General features: G+C 55.0%; 1 protein-coding gene across 1 annotated transcript in view; it reads right to left on the bottom strand.

Moving 5' to 3' along the window:
• Nucleotides 1-647: 647 nt before the first annotated feature.
• The window catches only part of COL22A1 (collagen type XXII alpha 1 chain), a 236,072-nt gene continuing 209,887 nt past the window's right edge, over nt 648-26,832 (bottom strand). The window contains exons 52-64 of the mRNA XM_082720691.1: nt 26,234-26,287; nt 23,898-23,942; nt 23,144-23,197; nt 21,353-21,406; nt 16,481-16,534; nt 14,922-14,993; nt 13,554-13,589; nt 10,976-11,020; nt 8,464-8,643; nt 7,202-7,268; nt 4,972-5,154; nt 3,334-3,411; nt 648-1,828 (exon numbers count right to left, since the gene is read on the bottom strand). Of these exons, the coding sequence (XP_082576817.1) occupies nt 1,641-1,828; nt 3,334-3,411; nt 4,972-5,154; nt 7,202-7,268; nt 8,464-8,643; nt 10,976-11,020; nt 13,554-13,589; nt 14,922-14,993; nt 16,481-16,534; nt 21,353-21,406; nt 23,144-23,197; nt 23,898-23,942; nt 26,234-26,287 (1,110 nt within the window). The 3' untranslated portion in view covers nt 648-1,640. The remainder of the gene's footprint in view (nt 1,829-3,333; nt 3,412-4,971; nt 5,155-7,201; nt 7,269-8,463; nt 8,644-10,975; nt 11,021-13,553; nt 13,590-14,921; nt 14,994-16,480; nt 16,535-21,352; nt 21,407-23,143; nt 23,198-23,897; nt 23,943-26,233; nt 26,288-26,832) is intronic.

Below are 26,832 nucleotides of genomic sequence, written 5' to 3'. Positions count from 1 at the left end.
AAAGGAAGGGCTAGGTCAGCATATGCCTTGTGAGTCTGGGCCGGGGTGAATGACAGAGGAGGGATGGGTCCATCAATTAACCAGTCGGTTAGTTGGGACATGAACCCACGCGTAGCCCCCAGGCCCGCGGTGAATCAGCCGGTCTCTGGACATACTTTAGCAGGGTGAGGCCCCGAGTCTCCCTGTAGCCAACCCTCCCCTTGCTACAATCCCTCCCCGCCATGACCCTGCATGGAGGTGCACATGGAAATGGCTTCTGCCAAAATGTAGAAGACAGAGCCGCCCCAGAGGAGGGCAGGAAAATGCTCACCCACCCTCGTGTGCCTCAGTGGGGCCTGAACTTGAGGCTCTAGGCTCCCCAGAGGAAACTGACTCATCCTAGACCTTAAGGGGTTCATGCCGGAGGTAAGAATGGAATCATCAGGGGTGCCTGGGGGGCTCAGTTGGTTATGCGTCTGCCTTCGGCTCAGGTCATGATCCCCGAGTCCTGGGATGGAGCCCCGCCTCTGGATCCCTGCTCGGTGGGCAGCCTGCTTCTCCCTCACCTCTGTCCCTTCCCCCAGCCCGTGCTTTCTCTCTCAAATAAATAAATAAAGTCTTTAAAGAAAAACAGAAAGAGATAAAAAGAAAGGAATCACCTTGCGAACTGAGGAGGAAACTTGGATTTATTGAGCACCTGTTCCTGGGGGCGTGTCAGGTACACACAAACACTCAACGCACCTTATTTCCAGGGTGGGCTCTGGAGGCACAGACCTCCCAGCTCTGGCCAGTATCTTGGCCAAAGACCCAGCCTCAGGAAAGCACGGCAGTGGTCACTGGATCCCCTTATTTCACAACGGAAGGGAGACCGACCGTGAGAAGCTTGAAGGAGTCCCATCCATGGCTCAGAAAGCCAGAGGAACATGCCTCCTGCACACCCACTTCTCTGTCTTTGGCGAGACACAGGATGCCAGGGAGCCTGGCCAACTCGAGCGCCATGATTTTGCCTTCGAGAGCCTGAAGCAGTGAGGCGGTGGCTGAGTCGGCTCCCCGAGGACCGATTCTGGGCTCCCCTGCGCCCTTCCCACGGGGCAGCGAGGACGTTCTCTTCGTCCGCATGTTGCTTCTCTTCCTGCTTCATGGCTCTCTCCTGGGAAGTGGCGACCTCTGGGCATGACCAAGAATAAAAACCCTCTGCCTCAGTTTCTCTGTTTCCTTTGGAGGAAAGAGGTAATTCTGGCGAGTGTCTGGTCAGGGTTTCATAGCACCATAAATTTCCTTAGAATGGGCAGCTCTGTGTCACATGGGGACTGGCAGAAGAACCAAGAAACAACCCAGTGCCCCATGATCAAGTTCTCCCAGCTTCAGAGGAGAGGGGAAAACTCGTGGAGCATTATTATATGAAATAATAATAATAATAACAATAACAACAACAATAATAATAATAAACAATAATAATAATATTAATAATACTTTGACCGACCGGCAGCATCTGTTGGTTTTAATAATGTCGAGGTCTCTCAAGAAAATAAGACAAAAACAAACGATAAAATCAAGAAAAAAGACACATGGCTGTAATGTTTCAAGACCTCTGGCTTCTTATCAGGCTCTGAGTTCAAGTTTCAGAAATCCACCACTGCCTCCTGGCATTCTGGAATCTTCTAGGGGCCCTTCACGTTAGCAGGCCGGGCAGCAAGGCTGGCGAAGTAGGCACACTGGGAGGGGTCACACTGGCCAGGGGGCCCTGGTGGGCCCGGGAGACCGGGGTGTCCCACTGGTCCTGTCTCCCCTTGAGGGCCGGGAGTCCCGGGGAGACCATCTTTCGCATAGCCAGGTTCCCCGGGTTGACCTGGTCCAAGAAGAAACAAAAAACAAAAAGAACAGAAGGTGTTTAGGATCTTTCTGGGGCAGGCAAGCCCTGGTCTCATTGCTTCCACCCGGTGTGAGCTCAGGACTACAAACGTCCTCAGAGAAGATACCCCATATCATCAATCTATGTCCCTTTTTGCTTTGGCCACTGGGAAGCTCATTGCTAAGTGTATGGCTAACCCTATTACCTCTTAAGTCTCCATGTTAGAAAATCTGAGTCTCCCTATAAAAGAAACAAACAAAAGGTATATATTCCCCCTTAAAAAGATCTTTAGACATTTCATAAACTCTAAAATTCATGAATGCTTGGGTAATCATTATTCACTCTACGGTCTTGCCTCAATCAAGCCCAAGACCGGCAGTTCACAAACTCCTTCCGGGAGCGTCACTGAAGAGCAGTCGTTCTCCCAACCTCATTCTCAGACAATTTCCTCTTCTGAAATGGTTTCTCTCCTGCCTCTTAATCTTTTTTTTTTTTTGGAATTGCCTTATTTAAAAAATATTCTTGGGCACCTGGCTGGCCCAGTCAGGGGAGCACAGGAGTCTTGATCTTGGGGTTGTAGTTTTGAGCCCCACTTTGGATGCAAAGATTACTTAAAAATAAAATCTTTAAAAAATAAAAAAAACATAGAAGAAAGGAAAGTAGTCTTAATATTAGAAGCTTTTGGAAAGTAGGCAAGTTGTTAAAAATAAACACCGAATGTGTATTTCTGGTTGACTTCTCTAATGAGAGTAGCAACACACATCTTGTGCAGGAAATTTGGAAAATCAAGAAGTTATACATACTAAAATTAGAATGACCTCTAGGTTTCATATTTGGAAATGACCTCAGGTGATCATATAAACTAGAATTAAATCAAAAGAGGAACTTCAGTGTGGTGGAATTCGGTAATAATTTGCTCCACTTTCTGCTCGCACCCCTTCCTGGGCCATCACATTGCCATGCCCCAGAGATCTTTCCACACACCCACCTTGTCTGGGTTGTCAACCGCCGAGCCCCACGTCCCAGGGAGCCCTCACCACCCCCTGCCACCTGGCCGGCAAGCCCCAACGTACATTCTGAGAAATGGTAACAGGGCATCAACATGTGCGTGGTGGGGAAGAAGACTGCACGTTCAGGTGAGTTGAGAAAATGTCGCCATAAACAAAATAAACCTCATTTGTTCTATGAGGCAGAGCATAGGCGAATCCACAAGCACTGGGAAGGAGCCCAGGGACACACGGTTCCCCAGTCTTATTTAACCCCAAGTCCATTTTCCTCAGGACCACTGCACAGAATAACCCTCAACAACGCACAGACTACACGACAGTTTGCTGAGTACGTCCAGAAGCCGGCGCTTCAGAAAGATTCGACAAAAACAAATCCGTGAGCGTCTCTCCTCTCAGATAAACCCGGCCTTTCTTCCCAGCTGTCCCCGGGGCGCTGTGATGCGTCACTCCAGGGCAGAGGGCCACCCACCCCCAGACTCCGGACAGTCTCCCTACCTGGGATGCCCGGCGGGCCCATCTCGCCTCGGAGGCCAACTCCAGGTGCACCTGGGTCCCCTTTGGCTCCTCGCTCACCTGTGAGAGAGAGGTGACCTCTGATGGGAGGGACGCAGGCTGAGGGCAGAGGCAGGGAGGGGCCCAGGGAGCAGGAGCAGGGGCAGGGGCAGGGGCAGCGAGGGGCTCTGTAGCTTTCCACCTGCCCAGCTTGGCTCACACATCCTGCACGCTGGGACCTGAAGTCCCGCCTGCTCGTTGACATTCACTCACACTCAGGCACGCACTCAATCCGGATACACGCCTGTGAGCACCTTCTAAATGCATGCTTGGTGACACAACATTGGTGCAAGCCCATATGGGCCCAATTACATGCACAGAAATGCACACTCACACCTATGTTAGCAAATACATATGCACACTCATACACACAGACACGCTCAAACACAGGCACGCAGATGTGCACAGCCACACACTCTTTCCCGCGCACACTCACGCGCGCCCCTGTGGCCACACACTCTCCCCCCGACACACACGTGCACCTACACCCACTCCTGCTTGCTTACACTTCCCGTGTTCTCGCAGCATTTCACGGGAACTTGTAGGAACTGGGTGATAACAGTGAACAGACTCAACACTCCAGATCCTATAGGCATGTACACCCGCAGGAAGCCTCATATCCGGGAAGAGATGGAACAGGGCACCAAGAGCATTCTTATTCAAAGCACAACAAGGATGAGTTATGAGGAAACTCAAGACTATATTTGAGTTAGGACCATACAGATTGGATTAAACTGTCTCATTTTTTTCATCATTCATTTTTTTTGGTCATGTTGTTTTCAGAAATCTCCTTTATGCAACATATATTTTTCTGTGACTAAATGGGAATTTTGCTAGTTCGTGGGGACTTCAGACCATCCTCACTTATTGCTGTAACTGCCACATGCGGTCAGTTCTGTCTGAGTCTGAGCTTTCCTCCGCTTTATGCTTTCTTGTTGACATCTAGGTCACGGATTTTGTTTTATGAACCAAAAGAGATGGGACTTGAGCACAAATTCAAGAAAAAGAATTTTTAGTAGGAGAAACATTACAGGGAATGAATGAAGAATGAATGAATGAATGAAGAACTAGTAAGGAAGCGGCAGGTAGAAAGAGGAGGGTGTAAGGGACATTCATGTCAATACTCCCCAGTGATGGCCCTGCTGTGGCCCAGAATGCCCATGTCCAGGTGAGACAGCTATGTGAGAGCTGGAGCAGTAGCAGCCCTTTTAGCCACAGCCCCAAACCACTTCAATTCTCGAGCTGGTGTCCAAAGGCCCATGTGCCCGGAGACGGCACACTCCGCTCCTCAGCCAGCTCTAATCTCCGATGGGGAAAGAGGGCATTTTGTGTCGCCCCTGCTCTAGGAGAGAACTGGGAAGTGGGAGGGAGCTGGTTCGCTCTCCTGGCAGAAGCGTATTTCTACAAAAATGTCAAGTATGAAATCCTCCTGTACATTTGAAAACATTACACGATGCCAAACGCAGAGTGTTACCAAGCTGGAGGGGAGGAAAGCGGGACCAATTATGCACGTGCAGCCAGAGCGTGGTTCCTTCCAGCCCTCCTCCGTGCCAAGCACATCTCCTCTGGGTCCCCACTCACCTTTGGGACCCATCGGTCCAGAAGGTCCTTCCAGACCCCCCTGCCCAGGCCGTCCTGGCTCCCCCGTGGGGCCCGCCCGGCCTGGAAGCCCATCTTTTCCAGGAGGCCCTGGGGGCCCGGGTCTGCCTTGAGATGATTTCACGTGTGCTGGCGGCCTCTGGGCCAGGAGGTAGGCGAGTCTGGCTGCAGAAGAGGGAAAACAGAGATGCTCATGAAGAAGGGCGAGGGACAGGAGACGGGCCGGAACTCACTGTGCAGCTCAGAACTCGGGAGACGGTAAGCAGCGAAGAACACCAGCAAGATCACCCCCCACAGCACAGCCAGCTCGCCTGTCCCAGGGCAGCCTCCGGCGAGCTGCCGACCTCCCTGAGCCTTCACGGCCTTGTCTGCAGAGTGGAGGCCGTGGAATCACCTGGCAGGCGTGAGGACACGCAGGCGAGATGAGGCACTAAGACTGTGCTCAGTGGACGCTGGTGGCACCAACCACAGCGTGACTGGTGGCGGGAACAGAAGGAGAAGTTACACTAATTGTCTGCTGGGGAACGGAAGGCTGGGGCCGAGACCCAGGGGCTTACAGAGCCGTGGAGAGTCACCTTGCTCATCTATACACCGCAGGGCTGGATATGACGTCATCGAGGAGACTTACATGTCTAAAAGGGGAAGACTACAGAACTGCCTAAAAACCCAGAGGTCCAATGACTTCCCACCGCACTGGAGACACTGTGCGCATCTGATGGCCCCCGAGAGACTGTCACACGAAGTCAGGCCCAGCTCTTCTTCCTGCAGGTGGCTGACTCAGCCCAGAGAGGCTGGGGGCTCGCCCACGGCCCTGGGGTTTTGGTGGTAAAACCAAGACAGAGGAGTCAGGGTCTTCTGAGCGCCCTGGGGATGGGCTTCCCATGGGCACCATCCTCCTGTCTTCCTGCATGAGACGGCAGGTGGGTACTGACACCTGAGTGAATGGGTTCATTTTGCTGAGCCCTGATTTCCGCATCCTTAAAGTAGAACGGATGCTTCCTCTTTGCAACACTGTTTGGAAGAAAGGACTCTGCCCAGCAGATGCTCCATCTGAACTTTTTTCAAAATGCATCTTATCTCTGCTCTTGGGTTGGAAATCCCCCAAGGGCAGAAGCTACTTCTGTCTCTGGTAAACTTGAGACTCAGAAAGCAGAGCTCAAAGATGCCCATGGGGGAGACCTTGGGACACCACCTGCCCAGTGACAACTGCCAATCCAGCGCATGGTTGCTTTCCTTTCTTCAACTCACACTCCGAAGGGTTGATCTTGATCACGAAGGTAATGATCTTGGGCCCTCCTGTGTGTGGAGAGGGGCCATTCTGACCTGGACAGTCTGAGAGGGCTGGGCTGGGGGCCTCTTGTCCAATGCTGTGTCCCCAGACCCAACTCACAGTCTGACCCACAGTGGGTGCGAAGAACTCCATGAGACAGGAGCAGATGAGTGACGGCTTCCTCCTGTTTGGTCCATCTGGGTCCTGGAAGAGTTCTGGATGCCTGGCCTTCCCTGTCATGAACTGTCCATGACTGTCCTCCCCTAACATCTTCTAGCACAGAGGAAAGTGGGGACAGCTCCCCCTCAGGAGTAGGCGGTGGATGAGGGGAGGGATTGCTGCCTACACACAGATCCTGCTCGGGTACCAATCCGATCTTCCCCTTCCGGTAAATCACACGGCATCTCTTCTCCTAACACTCAGACATGACCCCTGCTCTTTGGGAGCCTTCCACGAGCCCCCTTGTGAGAACTTAGGAAACCACCTGACCTACAGCCTGCCCTCATGCTGCCGTTACTACTACCTCCGACCTCGCTCCCTCCCCAAGCACCTACTATGTACCAGGCTCATGCAAGACTGTGGGATTTAACAATAAACCAGTACAGTTCAATTCAAAAGAAGCTAGCTCCATGAAAGCACTATTTATCCCTGCTCCCCTTGGGCCTGAGGGCACAGGATAAATGACCAATGGTTGCAGAGCTGGTTCTGGGGATGGGAGGCATTCAGGCGGAGGTCAACACACGCTCGGGGTGGGGGGGGGTATGTGTGTCTCGAGCCTATGCGGTGTTCATCATGGTTCTGCATGGTTTCTACATGTGAGTTGCCCTCCGTGATCCTTTTCCATACTGGGCTGGGGAGGTACTAAAGGGTGCGGAAGGGACTCCTTCCCAGGCTCTCAAGACACCTGTATGCGTCCGGCTGGTGTCAAGACCAGCTACTCACTTTCCAGCTGTTTCTCGAGTTCTTCTTGGATGAGCCGCCGCAGGGTGTCCACGGAGGGGGACTCCCCCTGCAAGGGAGGGAAGGTGGAATTACTTACCTCCCTGATGGCTCCGGAAACCAGGAGGGACACAGGGAACACGTAGCACATTGTCCTGTTCCCATCCATCACACCTGAACCGCCTCCCTTTGCCTTGGTCACGCAGGCGGCATCCTCCTACTGGACTCGGTGACCGGAGCCCTCCGCTGCCACCCTCTCCACGCCCTTCCTGCTGCTTAGTTGCAGCTGCCTCCTGCAGAAGCCATTTCCCCAGCGATGACCAGAGAGGTCTAGCCCTGCATCTCTTCCTGCCAAAGCCCCATCCACCTCCGGGGCCACACGCACGGACAGCCTCCTCCACGGAATCGTCTTTGATTTCCCCGACCAGCCGCTCGGCACCCCCAGTTCCACGGGTCTGGTTTTCCTTGCTCCCTTCACCTTGGCCTTACCCAAGTACCTGACCCTCCTGGTGCCTGAGTCACATGACAGACGCTGGTGAGTCTGTGTGCTGTCTCCGGGCTCACAGGGCGACATGGGATTCTTAGAGGAATCTGTGAGAGCGGCCCTCACGCCACCTTGGCCAGACCCCTCCCTCTTGCCTGACTCCTTCAGGGCAGTGTCCCCACCCTCAAGGGTGAGGGTCTCCCGGTGCTCCTGTCTGCAGCCCCAGCACCGAGGACAGCGCCCACCCAGCAAGAGAAGGACAGGCATTCCCTGTCCTTCTGTTTTTTGTTTCTTTGTTTTGTTTCCCTTTTCTGGTCCATTTTCCACGCTCATCCCAGAACTTCCATCGCTACCCACAGCAGTAGGACTAGGAGAACTCAGTGAGGACCCAGGCGCCATGGAAGCATCCTGCATCCCACAGTTACCCCTCCTGGACTTGGCTGGGAGCCAGATTCCCAAAAGTGACAGAACCGCAGGGCCTCAGAGCTGCCAGCGACACTAGAGATCACCCAGACCTGTGCTCTGAGGACAGGAGAGCCCCCAGGGGACCAGAGGGCTGCTGAGGGGGGAGGGGAGCTCACGTGGACCCAGAACCCATTCTCCCAACCACTTCTACCCCAGGCGGCTCTGCTTTTTTCTCCAATGTGTGCTCATGTTACAGGTTTGTGGAAAACAAGGGTTTTGTCACTAGAATAAACTATGCTTTGAGAAAAAAAAACACTAAACAAGCCTGTCCTTTCATGCCCCTCCCCACAAGTCTGAGGAATACCAGCATCCTTACCCGCAGTCCTGGAAATCCTGGCTGACCCGGAGGCCCCGGGGGCCCGGCCAGTCCATTCTCCCCAGGTGGTCCTTGGGGGCCCATCAGGCCCGTGTGGCCTTTGTGACCAGGGATTCCAGGGTCCCCAGGCTGGCCTTTCCCACCAGGAGGTCCTTTGTCACCTCTGTTCCCGGGATCTCCCTAAAGAAGGGGAAGAAGCAGCATGTCAGTGAGCAGGGCACTGGCAGGAGCACCCAGTGTAGACAGGCCCGCTGCAGCTGTGCACATTCCCCGGCCCCCAGGTCTCCTCCCCTGGAGCCCTGAACGGGAGACCTCGGTCCTGGCAAGCCTGTGTCTCTGAGCCAAGACAGGTGAGGACACGGGCTCCGGACACAAACCACCTGCCACCGTCACAAAGGTAGTCTGCAGAGGACAAGATGAGAAGTCTCATTTCCAATCCCAGTTTGGGTGGCTTCATGTGTGCGCCTCGAGAAGGCTGGCCGCTGAGCCTGACCGTCAAGCGGCCCCTCCTCCAGTTTGCTCTGTCAGCTGGACGGACACAGCTACTCTTGCGACAGAGGCTCCCCCACTTAGAGGTGACCTCCTGCTCTCTACTCTCAGCTTTTGTGGGCTCACATGGGATAACACTGACCAGGACTCTCTTGTCCCCATCTCTGACCCAGACTCTGAAGACCTGGATCAATGATTCGTTCACCACGATGACCGACGGACCATCCAGTCCTCTGCCCGATGCGCTACTGTGGGTGTGACCAGCAAGACTTGGCTGTGGCTGGGTCCAAGACAGGTGGCCACACTGGTGAGCTCAGGGTGTGAGCAGGTAGCAGTAGGGGGAAACGAGAGGAGGAAGCAAGATGGTAGCTGGAAATGGGGCATGGCCAGGGATGTGACCCAGAGCCAAGGACAGGGAAGTCGGCAGGCATGAAACTATGACCAACTCATCAAGGAGAAACAACTGACAGGCAAAGTCTGATATGCCCCGGGGCTTTAACCAAAGGCAAATGCAGATTTCTAACACGGGCACCCGCACAGTTCTGCGTGCACAGACCCTGGAGGACGAAGGAAAGCGTCCTGCGATGGACTCTGGGAAGGGGACGGCGGCCGTGATGGGCACCAAGGTAGAGGAGCCCCTGCTTTTCCAGTGCGTCTGCATTTTTGCAAAGTGCGATGGTTAACTGCAGGTCTGTACTGCTTTTTCAACAATAAATAAAGGACGGTGAATTTTAAAAATGAATTTAGCCAGATCTGAGAGACAGTCCTGACTGAAGTTTCTCAGATGTGATGCGTTTCACGGGACCTTTGTCATCTCAGTGATCAGGGGTCGGTGATGGTCCTGGTGCTCTGTGCTCCCCAAGTCCAAGGCCCTATCATAGCTGTGGGACAGAACTTCCTATTCATTAAATGTCTCAATAACACTTTGCAGGGGGAGGACTCGTCCCCGACTTCAATGTTCCCAGGAGCGTAAAGGAATGAAGAGCCGTCAGCTCCCTGGCAGTGTTCCATGAAACCACTTAACAAGGAGAGGGTGATTCTCTGCTTATTGATTAGGTATTAGAGCAGAGATTCTTATTTGTGGTCTGAACTCCCTGGCTGCCAGCCGGAGCTCCCAGGGTCACTTGTATGTCACTGCTCTGGGGGACCCTCAAGACCTTCTCAGCCACACCCCCCTTCCCCACGTCTACCCTCAGGAACCAAGGGCCAAAGTGCAGAGGGATCAAGTCACTCAGAAGGAAGGAGGATCCAGAGGGGGTGACAATCTCTGACACTCTGCTTCCAATGCTCAGTCTCCTCTGGTCTGCAAGAGAAACCCAGCTCCTCCCTCATCCAACTTGCAAAGAAAGCAGAGATAAATTCTCCGCAGGACCATGGAAAACAAGCCAGGGGTGGAGGGGGTGGTGGCGGTGACATTCGCAGGGTGCAATAGTGTGAGACGGGGGACGGCTGACCGAATGGAAGGGCGTGGGCCAAGGAGATGTTCAATTCCTCTACAGGGAGCAGCAGCTGTCACAAGTGTTGGAGGACACTCCCTCCCCCCACTGGCATTTCTGGGGGAGAAAAAAAAAAAAAAACCAAACCAAAAAAAAAAAAAACTCCCCCTGTTGTTTTTTGGAGGAATGAAATGTAAAGAAAGGCTTCCTGAGTGTGGCGCCAAGGCGATTCATTATGGGAAAAATCTGTTCCCTTGTCACCTCCAGCGACGAATCTGGCTCTTGGCAAGCTGGCATTTTGGGATCTGAGCACGTCATGCCCAGGCGCTTGTACAGGGAGAGAGGGAAATCTGTCACAAGTCTCAGAACACTCGCCTTTGAATTTGTAATTGCAATGATGTTACTCCTTAAAATAACATCCAAAAAAAAGGAAAATAACAACATTCACTACAACCATCCCTTTGTGGGCTAATGATTTTCCAGGGAGCGGCAGACTCGCAAGTTCTCTGGGCTTGGCTGTGGCTCGCTGACCGCCAGCGACAGAGCCCCCTGCAAAGCTCACGTCCCGTAGCGACCTTCCCACTTACCCTGTCTCCTTTGGGTCCTGGCTCTCCCGGCTTCCCAGGCGCGCCCTGCAAAGAGTCCAGAGGAGGATGGTCACGGAACCAGGGCCCTCTCTCTGCAGCCCTGTGTGCCAGGAAATCCGCCGCCCCCTGCCCCCAGAGCTCCCCTCTGTCTGTCCAGACACGGCAGACCTCACCCCCTTCCTCACTGTGCGCCTGGACTTACAGCACCAGCCCTTCAGGTTTCCTTCTCTGCCTTTTCCAGGATAGATCCCTCTCGCCAAACACACTCAGGAGCCCCCACAGGGCGTGGACTTCGACGGGGGCTCATGACAGCCCCTGTGGCCTGGGCTACCTCGTCTCCCGCTGACCAGAAGGACGTCGTGACTGCTGCCCCTCCTGGCCTCGGCTGCCCGCCTTCCCGCCGCCTGCAGTGCACTCCCCGCTGTCCTGCACGGAATGTCTTTGCCTCCCAAACGTATAGGTTGAAGCCAGAACCCCCAGGGTGACTATAAATTAGCAGGTGGGGTCTTCAGGAGGTACTCAGGAGTCGATAAGGTCCTGAGGGGGGCCCCGTGATGGACACAGGGAGACAGGCATCAAGACCAGGGACCCGTTAGCCTAATTAGGGAAGGATGGCAGACCGTCTGTGGACGCCTCGACCTTGGACTTCCCAGCCCCCAGAACCACGGGAAATGTCTGTTTCTCATCACCCAGTCCAGGGTAATTGCGTGGCAGCCAACTAATCACTATCACTCTGTCTGCGATCAGTCCCACCTGCCCTTCAAGCCTCCCCTCCAGGAAGCCCTCCCTGACTACCAGCACCTAGGAACTAGGTACTACACACCCCTCCCGGAGGGCAGTCACTTTGGGGCTGGAGGACACGGCCCTGTAGCTCCCACTGCTAGGTACTCGCTCTTTCCTCCTGTGACCCTCCCCAGCTGAACCTCCCTCTACCCCACTTTGCCCCCCAGTGCCTCTGCCACGTCTCTTTGCAGAGCTTTGGTTAATCCCTCTGGCCAGCGTCTGCCCTCTGCACGGGTCCCTGGGCCACCAGCTGACCTATAACTCCCATTGTCCCTGGATGAGGTGGCAGGGTGTTTCCCCTTGGACAATAAGCCTCTGCAAGGCAGGTCCTGTGCTTATCCACCCCTGGGCTCCACTGTGTCCACCCAAACCCCACCATGCACTCAGTTCAAGAAGACAACTGTGGGGCTTGACACGGGGAGCCCCGACCCCATTCACTGCACCCCCTCATGCAGGGGCCGTTCATAGCCCCTGTTTTCACGGGGTTCACAGCCCACAGCCCACGGGCAAGAGGTGGGCCCAGCTGATTCTCATAGACAGGCCAGACCCTTTTATGTCTCTCATAGAAACACAACAAGGTGTTTTGGAAGGCCCCGGAGAAAGTGCATACTGTGTGTTGGGAGGCACAGAGACAGGACCAGGGGCCGTGGTGTGCAAGGGGCAGAAGGAGGCAGGAGCTCACACTGTGGGTCAGCTCGGGGCAGAACTCAGGGTCTGCTCCTAGACAGCGGGGAGCTGGTGGTATCTCCTCTCTCGTCAATCCGGAGAGCGGGAGGAGGGAGGTACTGGTGAGTGAGCCCGCGATCTGCCTGTGAGTGGAAAGCCTGGCTGGGCTGGGGGCAAACACTTTGCAAACGCAGGGCCGTTGGATCCGGCTCTCACGGAGTCACCAGCCGCCCTCCCCGAGCTGAGAAAGTAACCCGAAAGCGCATAGTGAGAAGGGGTCTTCCTCACGCAGGGGGCATGCGGGCTTGGGAGCAGACAAGGTGGTTAACTAGAGCATTGTTTTCTCCGTGTCCATTCAGTGTTTTGTTTCGCATCAACTGTTTCTGCCACCTACTCTGTGCTGGGATCTGGGGCTCTGACCAGCAGAGCGGGGTGCACCTCTTTGTTTCAGGTCATGAAGGAATGTCTACAGAGGCAGCATTGGCACAGACCTCAGGATGAGTCGGGTCAGGCACAGGAAGGGGTGGGGAGAGGTGGGAGGGGTTTTGGAAAAGCGCCCCGGGTGAGTAGGAGAGCTCTCAGCACGCTCAGTGGACGGAAGGGCCAGAGCGCCTGGAGCTCAGAGGCTGTAGGAGGCTGGCGTGGGCAGCCAGGGCATCTGGACTCCTGCTGGTGCACGGGAGGGCGGAGGGGAGGCCGGCCTGGGAAGCAGCATGACCGTGTGTGCTCTGCAAGCAGCTGCAGGCAGGCAAGGACCGTGGTGGGGACAGGAAGAGGCTGGACACCGGGGCCTGTGGGTGGTCAGAGCCATTGTGCAGGAGTCAGACAATGGCAGCCTGGATCTGGGTCCTCCCAGAAGAGAGCCAGAGTGGAGACACTTTGGACAGGCCACTGACAGGACTTGTTGACGGACTGGACCCACAGCCAGGCAAGTGACAGGCTAGCATGATGGTGCCCGGGACCGGCTGTCTCATCTGCGGGTCCCTGTGTGAAACTAGGCAGGATCTTCATGGCGACAGCAGCACACCGAAGCGAGGGCAGGACCCGGCCGGGCCCAAGCCTGTCACCCCCACTCCCGCATCCCCCACAGGAAGGGGTGGTCGAGGGGAAGAGACGGAGCCATACTTGCCTCCTTGCCTGGCACGCCCTTCTCTCCCGGCTCTCCCTACGAGACAGAACCAAATATCAGGTACCAGCTCGTCGTCGCCAAGACATTTCCACTCAAGTCATGTTCCAGCAAAGACGACAATCGATGGTCCGGCCAACCAAGGACATCGCAAATGTCCTAGTCAGCCTGGGCAGCAGGCGGCCAAAACCAGCCCCAGAGTGGTTCTGGGCTCCTCTTCAACGGGACGGCGGGACTCTACCATGAGGGTCTCCGGGACCCTGGCTTTCAAGAGCGTCTCGTTGTGGTGAGGGGGTCCTCCCGAGAAGCAGGCTGAGTGTGAAATAAGACGCCAGGGACACTGGGCCCCGGAGCTCGCCTGTCCGGGTTCAAACCCCGCTGCAGCCACTGGCTCTGTGACCTTGGACACCCTCCTTATAACTGCCTCAAGCTCGCTGTGCCTCAATTTTCTTCATCCGCAAAATACAGCAGAAGCTGTCCCTCCCACAACCTTGTCTGCTGTTGCTGTGACCAAAGGCCAGGAGCTGGGAGTCTGGAAGTGTGGGCGGCTGGCTGCTGTGTGGCCGAGGGAGGCAGGGGTTGGAAGAGGATGCTCAGGCCTCTAGATGGGCCACGGAGAATGGGCTCACGTAAAAACCGGTGGCCAGAGCCTTGTCCCGCTTGGACTACATGGTAGAAATGGGCCACAGAGAGGTGGCCAGCTAGAGTGGTTGGGCTGGCTGGGTGGTGGGGGCCCCCTCAGGGGTCAGAATTAAACTGGGAGAGGTAGACGGAACATGGGTATGCTTCCTACTCTTGCATGGGATGTCCCACCCTGAGCCCGGGATCAGGAGCCCACGGTGTGGACTGTGGCATGAAGAATGCACCTGGAACTCAGGGGGACGTGTCTGAGCCCCTCGGTGTCCCTCTGCCCAGAACCCAAGCAAAGATTCCCCAGCAACATCTCTGGTCCCACGTTCTAGGCAGGAGCCTCGGGCTCAAGCAGCAGCCCACCCACATGTTCTCACCCCGCAGCCGAATTCAGTCACAATTACAGTGGTTTTGAAGGGTCCTTGAAGTTCTAGGATCAGAGGAGTGTGCTCTAACATCCCCATTTGAATAATGGCAAAGCTCAGGCACAAAGGCTATGAGACTCGCCCAAGGTCCCACACTTAGAGAGTGTGGAGCACAGAATCCCATGCAGCCGACTCCTGAGTTCCCGTGTTGGCCAGTGCACAGCTCTGCCTGCCAACCACCCTGTCAGTGTGACCACACAGCCTGTGATGCCACCTGAGCTGGGGGATCCAAGGACAGCCGGTGGTGGGAAACGTACTGCCCTTGAACCTCCCCACAGAGCAAGGGATCTTGGCCCCCAGGGAGTTCTCGACTTACCTGAGGCCCCCGGGGACCCAGGAAGCCAGGGAGCCCGGGGCTGCCATGGTCTCCTTTGTTGCCCTTCTGGCCCTGCAGAGGGAGAACAGGCATTGATTCCGCAAGGTCAAGAGCCAGCCCGAGGAGACTCCGAAACCTCGTAACCCTGATGTACTCTGAAGACCTGAGACATGGACGGCGAGAACACCCCTTTCCTGTTTGGGAGGGCAGCAGGTCGGGGAGAGGCGTGGCTCCTGGGAGTGCTGACAGCACCGTGGGGCCGGCAGCAAGACCAGAAGCATCTCTTTCCAGCCAAAGCAACAGAAGCAACATGGGACAAACCCTGAGCAGAAACACGACTGTGTGTGGTCTCTCCAAGGATCCCACCAGCAAGGTAGCACACTGATTCCCAAGAGAACAGTGAGGCTCATGGTTTGGTAGGATGAATTTTTGGCAACAGCTCTGGGGACCCTTTCTATTCCAGCATTTCCGGGCAATGTGTGACTCAGCTCTTCTGGGGTCAGTTCTGCACGGGGTGTGAAGCCAGGCTCATGGCCCTGTCACATCCCGTCTGTGTAGTCTTATCAGCAGTGACCAGGCCCACGCCACAGCTTCTGAGAAATATCATTACATGGGCTAAGGAGCTCAGCTCTGCTGGTGTAGTCATCCTTGGCCTAACAGAAAGAGGCATCTCCACTAGGGTAGATCAGATGCCCGGTTTGCCTGGGAAGGATGGGTTTCCCAGGATGCAGGATTTTCTGTGCTAAAGCCAGGAAGGTCCTTGGCCAACCAGGATGGGGCCATCACCCTCATTTCCACAGTGATGCCAGTTGACTTGCCAAGTGGTCTTCCCAATGCCTCGTGCAATCATTGCTCGACTCACCACACCCCGAGGAAAGGTGGTCTTCTGAACAGAGTTGCCAGTTTTGGCAAATAAACATACAAGAAGCCTGGGAGGGTAGGAAACTTGTGGACAGGATCTGACTCACCCAACCTCAGAAGCCATCAGAGAACCACCTTCCCCAGGATGCCCCCCCTCTACCAGACCTAATCCCAAATCCAGGGACCCGGATTCTGATTACTCATGCCACCCTCTCTCCACTCCCCACAGATCCTACCCATCATTCTTTCCTGCTCTCCCCTCTCCCCACCTCCTGACCACTAGGAACACCCTCTTCAGCCAAGTCCGTCCTATATCATCCCCATGTCATACACTTACCCTGTCGTCTGAGATGGGAATGGCTGGAGATGTCACCCTGTCTGCCCATCCTCTAAAAACATGCAATGTCTACTGTGCAATCCTGTTATACATTTTTTTTTTTAGTCCTTGGTGGGTTTTGTACCTTTGGGTGGCTATGGCAGTAGACAACAGAGATCCGGTGTGTCATTGCATGCATTTCAGACTTTGAAGGACATCCTTATCCTCATCCTCTTGCCTCCAGGCTATTTCCAGCTTTCAAACCCCTTATTCTCCCCTTGATGCTTCTAGCATAGGGAGCACACAATCTGTGATATGAAAAGACAGCACGCCCCCTCCAAAGCCTGCCTTGACTCCAGCATACGGCAGGGACGGTACTCACAGGACTTCCTGCGGGGCCGGGGTCTCCTGCAGATCCCGGCGGTCCATTCTTACCCTGTGGAAGAAACACAAGTAGTCATCTGCCAGGACTTTCCACCGGGACATCGAGGAGCAGGACAGTGGAAGAGAGTGACCGTCAGGGGTAGAGGACCAATGTCATACCTGCAGCCATCATTCAGGCCAGCACGTCTCTTAGTAAGCCATGGCATTACTCAGAAGATGTTTCTCAACTTATAAAAGGAGCTTGTAACTCTTAACTCATAACATTGTGGAAATAAATGAGTTTGTGTGCATGATGAGTGCTAAGCCTGGTGAGGGCTGCCCAGGGCACAGGCATAGGAAAGAATTATGACCTCATCCACCCAGCCAGCCAGCCAGCCAGCCATCCATCCATCCTTTATCCTTCAACTCAGATGGACATCCTTCAACTCCTTAACATTGTGTCTTAAGGAGATACACAAAAGGGTTCACATCAGACAATGCTGTTCTCAGCTTAGGATGCTTGTCCCTGTGCTGATTTCATTTTCCTCCTCCACTAGGGGCACCTTTATCCTGAAGACTTGGGGATGATGACACAGATAAGAAAAGCAGCCGTGCAGAATCCTGCAGCTACTAACCTGAAGGTCCCTTCCCTCCAGACTCCGGCACTGGCCCGACGATGCTAGCATTCTCTGACTCCGGTATTTTGTGCATGCCCGTGATTTTGATAAACACGTTTCACCAATAAGGTCCTTGGTAGTGTAAAACTCAGAAAGTTTAAGAACTCCTCTAGCTATACCTTTGAGGTTCAGACAAATTCCTAGTAAGCCTGAAGTTCAAAGTTTGGCGTTAGCAGACTAGCTTGGTCACTACCCTGCCCACCACTCTCCTTCTTGGGACACCGCCCTCCCCCCCGAGATGGCTGAGGCTTCACCTGGCTCTACCTGGCTAGGAGGAGCCCAAAGAACCTGTGTGTCCCTCCTCTCTCTCTAGGGGCAGCATCTAGCACAGCACCAGACACACAGGAGGCAATCTGCTGGATAAAGGAACTGAGAACATCCCAGGAAACCACGCTCCCTTGGCCCTGTAACCACAAGGTGCTAACATCCTACGATCTATAAAGCACACAGTCACCAACAGAGACACATTACACTAACAAGAAGCTCACGCTGCCTGAGGACTCCCTCCATCTCGGGCTTCGCACGCACAAACTCCCCACAAACGACCGATACAAACACTGCCGTTTTATAAGTAGGGAAACGGAGTCAAGGAATGTCTTCACCCCCTGCCGGAGACAGAAGCCAAGGGGCTGAGACTGGAAGCCAGGAAGTAAGGAGCCCAGCCGGTGCTCCGCTGCGCCTCGGTAAGCACATGGCTCCTGGTGGTCATGATTAAACAGGGCTCAGGTCTTCCAACAAGTGTGTGTGTGTGACTGCGGGTGATTCATGCAACCCACCCCCCGTCCTCCTGCCGGGAAGCGTGAAGTGTGGCTGTCCTTGTCCCTGGATCACAGATGAGGAGGCCGAGGCGCAGAGAGAGCATGGCATCTGCCCCAGAGGGCCGCCGCTGGAGCAGCCCGCGGCTCTGTAACTTCCCCCACTCACCCCTCCAGGGAGCGTTGTACGGTGGCTCCTCCCGGCACCGCGCTCCGCCCACCCACCAACCCATCTGTGTCCTTCTAAAAATATGTGCTGTGGCTCATCCTGATGGTAATTATCTCTCTCCTCCTGCTCCCTCCGGATCGCAGGGAAGATAAGGGCCAAGACACGTTAGCATGCTGGCCAACACAGGGGGAGGACACGGTGGGGCAGCTCGGGGCGGCCACCTGTCACCTGTCAGGGTGCAGGAGGCCAGCTGGGGCTGAGACCTGGCTCCCTCCTGGGCTGTGGGCGACTCCTCACCCCCACTTGTCCTGAATGGAAGCCACAGCCCGCCCGTCAATTGCTCTATGCTCCGAACTCCTGTCCTGGGCCTGCTTCTACCAGATCCCTTCTTTCCGAGAAGGCAACGTGGCACACACAGCCCAGGTGGGTCTTCAGCTGTAGACTCGAATCAGACTGCCTGGAGGTGAGTCCAAACCCTGGCCCTGCCACTTACCTTCTGTGTGATCTAGGGCAAGTTACTTGACCTCTCTGTGCCTCCATTTCTCATCTGGGGGCAGGGACCGAAGTAGCGCCTGCCTCGTAGGGTTCAGGGAGAACTCCATGAGAGAATTAGGTGAATGTTCGCATGGTCCCTAGCGCTGGGGACCTATACTCGGCGTCTGGTTCAAGGTGCTGTGGAAGTTTGCTAGGAGCCTCCTCTGCACTGGGGAGGCTCCAACTGATCAAGAGAGAGGTCATCAGTGATAATCCAGACCCTCCTCTGATGTGTTCAAGGATGGAGTTGGCAAACTCACGCCATTACTGTTGGTTACAAAGTCCTTATGTGGTCACTCAGAGCGGATGGGAGCAGATTAGAAGAACATAAAGCACCTCTGGAGACCTCGGGCTTTCCCCTCCTCCTGCGCGTGGCATGTGAGGCCCTGGGCTTCCTCCCCTCACCCATCCTGGACCCCTCACTCGCCCCCACACACGGTTTTTCTTCCCTTTTCTGTGCCCCTGAACACGCGAGCATTCATCAAGGACTTACAGAGCACCACTGTGTGCTAGGAGGCCCTGCAGGGGGTTCAGAGTCAAGTCCCTCCTTCCTCCAAGAGCAGAGCTCAGCATGGAGCCCCAGGGTGACCACCGGCCATGTCCCGGGTGGGCCCTTTCTGAGGGCTGGGCGCTGTTCCATCATTTCACCAGTTTAACTGCTGGGGTGTGTGACTTCCCCTTACTTTCCAGAATAGCAACAGGCCCAGGGGATAGAAACAGCCAAGAGGCCTGCATCCCCCGAACAAGTAGGACACAGTAGGACAGGAGGACAGGAGCTTAACTACAGAGCTTGGAGGAGGAAGCTTTATGAGGGGCCAGAAGGGACCCCAGTGGCCGCCACTCTATGCCTGCAGGCTCGAGACCTGGGTTTCTCTACCTTTCTGTCCTTACACTCCTGCCTACCCTCCTCATCCCACATGGAAGCTTAAGACCTCAGCTTTACTGGATATCTGTTTCTGGTCGACATGCATATCTGTGTGAGATACATAAAAAGAAAGGGGTTTTGGCATCCCAGGAACCAATGTTTGCCCCCTGGGGGTGACACCGCCCCCCTGGGAACGCATAACCCAGAGAGCTTTGGGGCCAGCCCCCAGGGACTGTCATTGGTGAAGACCCTCAGCTGGGCATAGCCTCCGAGTCCCTGCACATCATGATCAGCAGATGGACCCCGCAGTGGGAGAGTGGACACAGGGCACACCACTCAGCTGTGCAACCCTGAGCCTGCTGTCGGATGAACAAATGCCACATTCTAGAGAGAGAAGGTGGGTGCGGTCAGTGAGCTGCTGCTGCGGAGCGGGACATAGGAAGCCAGGGCAGCGCTGGAACCTAAAAAGCAGGAGTACCCTGCCTCGAGCATGGATATTGCCCTGGAACCAAACCCCAGCGCACATCAGTACCCACACGGGACACCTGCCCCCCAGCTGAAAGGCTGCCTGCATCCCAGTCTGAAGGCTGTCCTCCGTGCCCTTCCTCAGCCCACTGGGACCCAGGGCTGAGGGTGTAGAAGGCGTCTGGACACCCTGTCCCCCCACAAGTTGCTGAGTTAGGGTAGGGAGTGGGATGTGAGTCACTGTGGCCCCATCAGGGGAGAACGTGGCTCCTTCGAGTGAGATCCAAAAAGATGCAGTATTCCAATGCCTAAGACCTGCCCTGGGCACCTCCTGTAGGGTCCTGGAGACAAAGAACATAACCATGGCGGGTGCAGAGCACTGAACTTGGTGTCAGAAAGTCTTGGGTTTAAATCCCGCCTACAGCTCTTACCAGCTGAGCACCCTGGACCCAGGAAGCCGGTATACATCTAAGTTACTCACCGGTTTACTCCTCTCTCTCTCTCTCTCTCTCTCACACACACACATGAAACAAGACAGCCACCTAGATAGAGTCCTGTGTAACGAACACATGTTCTATCAGTATGCTTATAAGTGCGCCGGAAGTAGTTTAAAATACACACAAGATGCTATCAGCACCGGCTCCCTCCGCAGTGCAGAGGCTGGGCTGGAAAGGGAGTCTTCTTCTCACTTGAATTCTGCATGGTTCCTTTTATCCTCAGTATGGATCAGAACCATGCTGTCTCCGCATAGGACCTCATTTGGAAATGAAGTCACTGTGGATATAGTTAGTTTAACGAGGTCATTCTGGAGCAGGGTGAGCCCCAATCCAATACCACCCGTGTTCTTATACAAGGGGGATATTTGGACATAAAGACAGGCCCACAGGGATAATGCCAGATCAAGAGGGAGGCAGAGGTCAGGGCCATGTTTGCACAAGCCAAGGAACATCAGAGATCGTCAGGAAACCACCAGAAGCAAAGTGAGAAGTGTGGAAGTGAGCGCCTTTCTCACAGCCCTCAGAAGCCGCCAGCCCTGCCCCCATCTTGATCCTGGACTCCTGGCTTCCAGGAAAGTTCTTGGACATCCGGCCTCCAGAAGTGTGGGACAATACATTTGTTGTGGAAGCAACTAAATGTGTGGCTCTTACGGCAGCCCCAGGAAGCTAATACACAGGTCACACACTAGACATGAGAATGACCTACAGGGAAGTCCTCCAGGGCGCCCACCATGCCAGGTGGCTGCTTTCACATGTCTGCGAGGAAGGCAGGTGGTCCCAGAAAACAGCCTGGGCTGTGGGTGGGAGGCACGAGTGGGGCTCGGGCCACAGTTCTTTTCCAGCTGCTCTGACGTTCTGCCCTTTGTAAACAACACATGGAGTTGGTGAACCAACCCAATGTCACCGTGGTAAGAGCCTGAAACACTCACCGGGTGGCCCCTCAGTCCTTGGGGACCCTGTGGCCCTGGGGGTCCAGCGTCTCCCTGGAACAGAGAGGCATCAGGTTATCACAGAGTGGCTGCCTGGGGGGGACGGACAGAGACAGTTTCAAATGTGGGCCAAACTTCGTCTGCTTCCCCGAGAGAACCGACTAGCTGTCCAAACGCTCCCTCGATAATCTCCAGGGGTTCCGCAGACCATCTCCCGCAGACTCATCTCCCGCAGAGGAGTAAAGGCGGGAACACACTTTATTTATTTACTCGCTTCGACACTTTGCACCTGATCGCACAGTGATTTCCCGGAGCACCATCTTGAACTAAGGGAAGCCAGCCAGAGAAGAGAAGCCGCCTTGCAGTTCTGTTTCCGACTCACTGGACAGTGACCCGACCCCCGTTTGCCGCAGTGAGAAGAAGGCGACCCATGCCCCCAGCCTCTGCCGGGGTGTCGAGCGGAGGCGACTCAGACCCACCTTATTTTCCGATTGGCCTCACGGCATGTTAAGTCTCTCCCATGTTATGAATGAAAACCCCAAACACTCAACCACTCTAAGAATGGAGCTTTGCAAATGAAGAGAGCCCTACCTAGAGCAAGGAAGGGGGGAGAAAGCCTTTGTCCCCTGATCTGGCATCCCGGGCTCCTGTCCCAGCTGCTCCCTGACCCGCGGGGGGGGGGGGGGGAGCCGGGCTCAGCCACACCCCCGCCTGGGGAGCTCCTTCCATACACTCTGCTGTAAGCTGAATTGAGAGGGGATGGCTTTTCAAGCTGCTCTCGGGCCTGGAGAGATCGGGGTGTCTTTGGGGTTGGGGCTGGGGACAGGCTCCGCCTGGGTCAACGCAACAGTTCTGTTTTTAGCTGCACACGGGATGTGACTTTTTTTCTCAAGCGGACCCTACTACTGAGGAAAGACCTGGATCTGGGAGGTGTTTCCTCTAGACCCTTCCAGCTCTACCGTCTCGCGTACCAGGCCAGCTGAGAAGTCCGTGGGCATCAACAGCCACGGGCACCATGTCCTCCACCAAGGTTCAAAGGCAGGTCGTGAAGGAGGTACTGGGATCCCAGGACCCCGTGCTCATGGTCCTGATTGAACATCCACCCCAAGATGGCAGGTGTTGTACACACGTGTCAGACGGGCCCTGGAGGATGTCACGTATGACATCTGCTCCCCCCGGCCCTGCGGAGCCGACAGCTGCAGCCCCAGGCCACCTCCTCCCACCTCCAACAGCCCCTAAGTCCTGGACCCCTCTGGGTCTCGGTGTTTCTGTCTGTCCAACTCTAGTAAGAGACATCGTGCCTGATCCCTGCATCAAAAGTCAGGGGGAGCAGGTGAGCAGTACCAAGGGCCAGGGGCTCGCGGTTATGGTGGCTGTGATGGGCTCGTGGGGTTGCAGCAGGTGGAGCTCGGGAAACAACCCAGGAGAGACGCCGCGGTTCCGGCTCACGTGAGGCCAGACCCGACAGGCCGCCTCCGTGAGGCCAGACCCGACAGGCCGCCTCCGACACCAAAAGCTACTCGCGATGAAGTCAGCAAGGCCTTCTTCGCTGCCATTTGTGCCACGGGCACCGACCGCAGGCTGGATACCCAGATCCCAGGCCCCTCCAGATTCCAGGGAGGCCCCCAGGGGCCGGCAGGTGGGACAACACAGACCAGTGCTCAGACTCCGCTTCAGGCCACGCCCCTGGCCGCCCTGGGGGTTTCTCCTGGCCTCTAAGTGATGCACAATTTCCTCTTTCTCCCCACCCCTCCGCAGGCCCAGCCAACCCCACAGGAGCCCCGCACTTACATCTTTTCCTGGTGACCCTTCCCGGCCAGGGGGCCCCATGGCACCAGGCTCTCCCTGAAAGGGAGAAGCAGAAACAGAACACCCGTTGTGAGGGACGAGAACACAGAATGCCACCTGCCGGGCCTCTGCACACCTGGCAGGGAAGGAGCCAGGAGCACGGCCCACCAGGAAGAGCCCCACGGAATCGGGGCCGGAGCAGCCATCTGCGGGGCCCTAATATGCCTCTCCGAGCTGCCCAGTGAACACCAGCCGCAGGGCAGGCGAATGGGCTTGGAGTTCTGCCTCCTCGCCCACTGACCCATCAGACATCTTAGCTTTCCCATCATGACACAGAGCACAGCAAGGGGTCAAACCGGTGGCCCCCCCAAGTTTCCTTCCATTTGAGGCATCTAAAGGTCAGGGAAGAGGCCAAAGGGTAAGAGTGTGGGCTCCTGGGTCTCCCCGCCGGGATGCACCAAAGCTCCCTCCACAATAGCCCTGGGCCTGTTGCACAGCATGTGCACAACACAGTCACAAAGGGGCACCCCCGCTCCAGCTGATTGGGTCCGATAGGTCACACCTCAATGTCTGGCCTCCAGAAAGAGCATTTAGAAAACCAGACCATGACTGAGGATGATGCTTCCCATGATGCCTGCTCTGCTGTCTTCTATCAGGGGACCAGGTGCTGCGGCGGCCTGCGGGGCCAGGAGCCCTCCATCTGGAAGGACCTGCTCAGTCCGCCTGGGCGGACCTCCACGGCCGGACGCCCACTTACCCGGGGACCAGGTGCGCCAGAGTCGCCGGTGTGTCCCTTGAAGCCCTAGAGGAAAGAGAAGTCATTCCACCAAAAAGCAGGCTGATGAGGTGGGAAGGGGTAGCACATGGTGTGACGGTCCAGCTGAACACTGCCCCTTCTCACTGCGGCTCACCGGACACCTCCCGTTCTAGAGCCCAGGCTAGGCCAGGCCCTGGATGCTGGCTGATGGGATGTTCGGGGCGCCAGGAGCAGAGCAGAAGGGCTGGTCCCACAAATGCTCCAGAGAGTCGAGGGGTCACCCTACGTGTCTCCTGATCTTCATCTTCCTGACCTCACTCCATCGGCCTGCACCCCCTCAGCCCAGCCCCTGGGGCAGATGCTTCCCTTGCAGATAACAACACTGCCTTCACTCCCAGGGCGGGTCTCGGGGTACCTTCCTCCTTCCTGGGGCTGTGGCCCATGCCACCCAACACCCTTGTCGTGGGCCACGGTGCTGGGCCTCCCTGCACAGAACAGCAGCCTGGAGACCGACTACCTAAGCCCCCAGCCCTGGGAGCTGAGTGGAAGCTGTTAGCAGAGCTGATGTGATCATTTCTAACAGCCGGACCAAGCTGACGGTGTAATAATCTCCATTTCACACAGCAGAAAGCTGAGGTTCGAGAGAGAAAAACACCTGCTCAGAGGCCCAGAGCCGCAAAGTAATCCGACTCAGATCCAGCAGGTCTGCCCAGACCCGAGGCCCTCCCATTCTCCACTGTTCTGCTTGCTCTGTCTGGGCTTCTGCCAGAAGCCAAGCAAGCCAAGCACTTGGCTGAGAACTGCACGTTCCATCGTCTCCTTTAACACATACGACTGCCCAACAGAATTCTGGAAGACATATTCCGATCCCCACTTCGTAGAAGAAGAAACAGAGGTTCAGAATGGTCCCCTGATGGAAAGTTAGTAAATGACCAAGCGAAAGTTGAACCCACATTTATCTATCTCAAAGTGTGTTTGGCTCTTCAAAGCTTGGCTCTCTGACTTACACCCTGCCGGCCAGAAAACGTGGGTCTTCCTTCACCTCCGTGGGTGTCTAACCTCTGCCCCTGCCGTGAGGTAGGATTCACTGCAAGTCTCAACTGAGAACTGGGTCTTGTCTCAGCATGGCACCCAGAAAATGGATCCCCCTGGGTAGAAGGAAGACCCTCTCCTCCAAAAAGCCAGGAACCACCGTTAATAAATAAATAAATGAATAAATGACAACAACAACAACCAACAAAAATAATCACTAATTCTGTATTTTCATTCCACCACAGGAAGTAGTATCCTCCATTCTTAGATTCGCTCTCTTAGTACAACCCGGTGAAAGGCAAGGAGATTGAGGAAACAGGAAATTGATTTCTGGGTTTCAGTTCCTCCTTACCGAAGGTTAGCCTGATGAGTTACTGATTTTCACAGAAAAATACATTAAGGAAATAGAAGGGGCACTTTGATCTCCCACTTCTTGCCAGATACGTGGGTTTTAAGATTGTCATAACAAAGAATATAATTTTTCTAAAAAAAATTTATGAAATTATGTAAACAATTTTTCAATTATGAAAAAGTAAGCATTTAGTAAAAACAGAACAAAACAAAAGCCAACCCCCAAATACAGAAGATACAGGACAATCATCTACGTATGTTTACATGTACACGACGAGCCTGGCAGCTGGAAATAGATTGACATATAAACAGAAATGTCAGAATTCATACATAGAAGGAGAATTCATACAGACTTCATACACACATTCCTAGGATCTAGAAAGAACACATGGAAATGTTCACAGAGCTTTACCTCCGTGTTCAGAGTTACAAGTAACTCTTTCATTCTCCGTAACATTATCTTTCTTATTCTTTTTGTATTATTACCACTTGTCACTGGTATACAATGGGAATGGGTTACTTTTACAATCGGCGGGGGGGCATTTAGCCATGGAAAGTGTTCAGAACTATGATTCATTTTTAGGTCCTATCATCCAGAAAAAGCCCATCAAAATCACACCAAATAGGTTAAGAACAAAGAAAACTTAGAATAACAACATGGCAACAACGGCTGTAAGTTTGAAAATACGTTTTACGGCCATGCTCTTGGAAGAACTGAACTTACTACTCTGCAGGAGCACTGATGCCTTGGAAGAGAGGGACTTCTGGAAATCCGGGGTTGGGTGGGTGCAGTGCATGAGCCACAGGGCTTGCGGCAGCGTTCTACACGGACCACGTGCCTGTGCACGCACACACAGAGACACACACACACATGCAGACATACACACACACATGCACAGACACACACACATGCACAGACACACACAGAGACACACACACACGCTGGCACTTACAGGTGGGCCTCGGGCTCCCTCCAGTCCTGGCAGACCCGGCTCTCCCATTTTGCCCTGAGAGTAGAGAGGACTTCGGTGAGACCGTTATAAGGCTCCTTCCGCTCCCCACCCGGGCGTCACGCATGGCGTTAGCACTTCCGCCAGCCAGTCTCTGACCCCGGCCGACCCCTCCGCGGGCGCTCTGCTCCACCGTGGGGCACGCCAGTCACCGCCGTGGACCCAGCTATGGTGCTCCTCGGACTCTGCTGGTCACCCAGGTGTGGACTCTGCACCCAGGGCTCCTGGTGGCCCCTGATCGTTCTCAGAAGCGTTCTGGTCTGGACGCAGAATTATGCAGACATCCCAGTTAGGAATGACTCTGTACCCATTCACAGAAGAGCCTCAGGGCAGCCATCAACGACTGCATGGGACGCCAGGGGCCACTGAGGCTCGAAGAAGGTAGGGCCTCGCGGAGTTAATGAACGGCACAGCCAGCCTGAATCCCAGCTTCGTTCACCAGCCCAAAGGATGCCTTTCTCACCCAGCAGCTGCCGTGGACAGGGAAGCCTGCTGTCTCCCTCCTGTCCCCAGCCCAGCTTCTCCTAACTCTGCGAAGTTAT

Source organism: Mustela nivalis (genome assembly GCF_964662115.1).
Source record: "Mustela nivalis genome assembly, chromosome: 2".
Classification (NCBI taxonomy): Eukaryota; Metazoa; Chordata; class Mammalia; order Carnivora; family Mustelidae; genus Mustela; species Mustela nivalis.
Note: the sequence above shows the minus strand (reverse complement) of the source record. Positions and strands in the feature narration are given on the sequence as shown.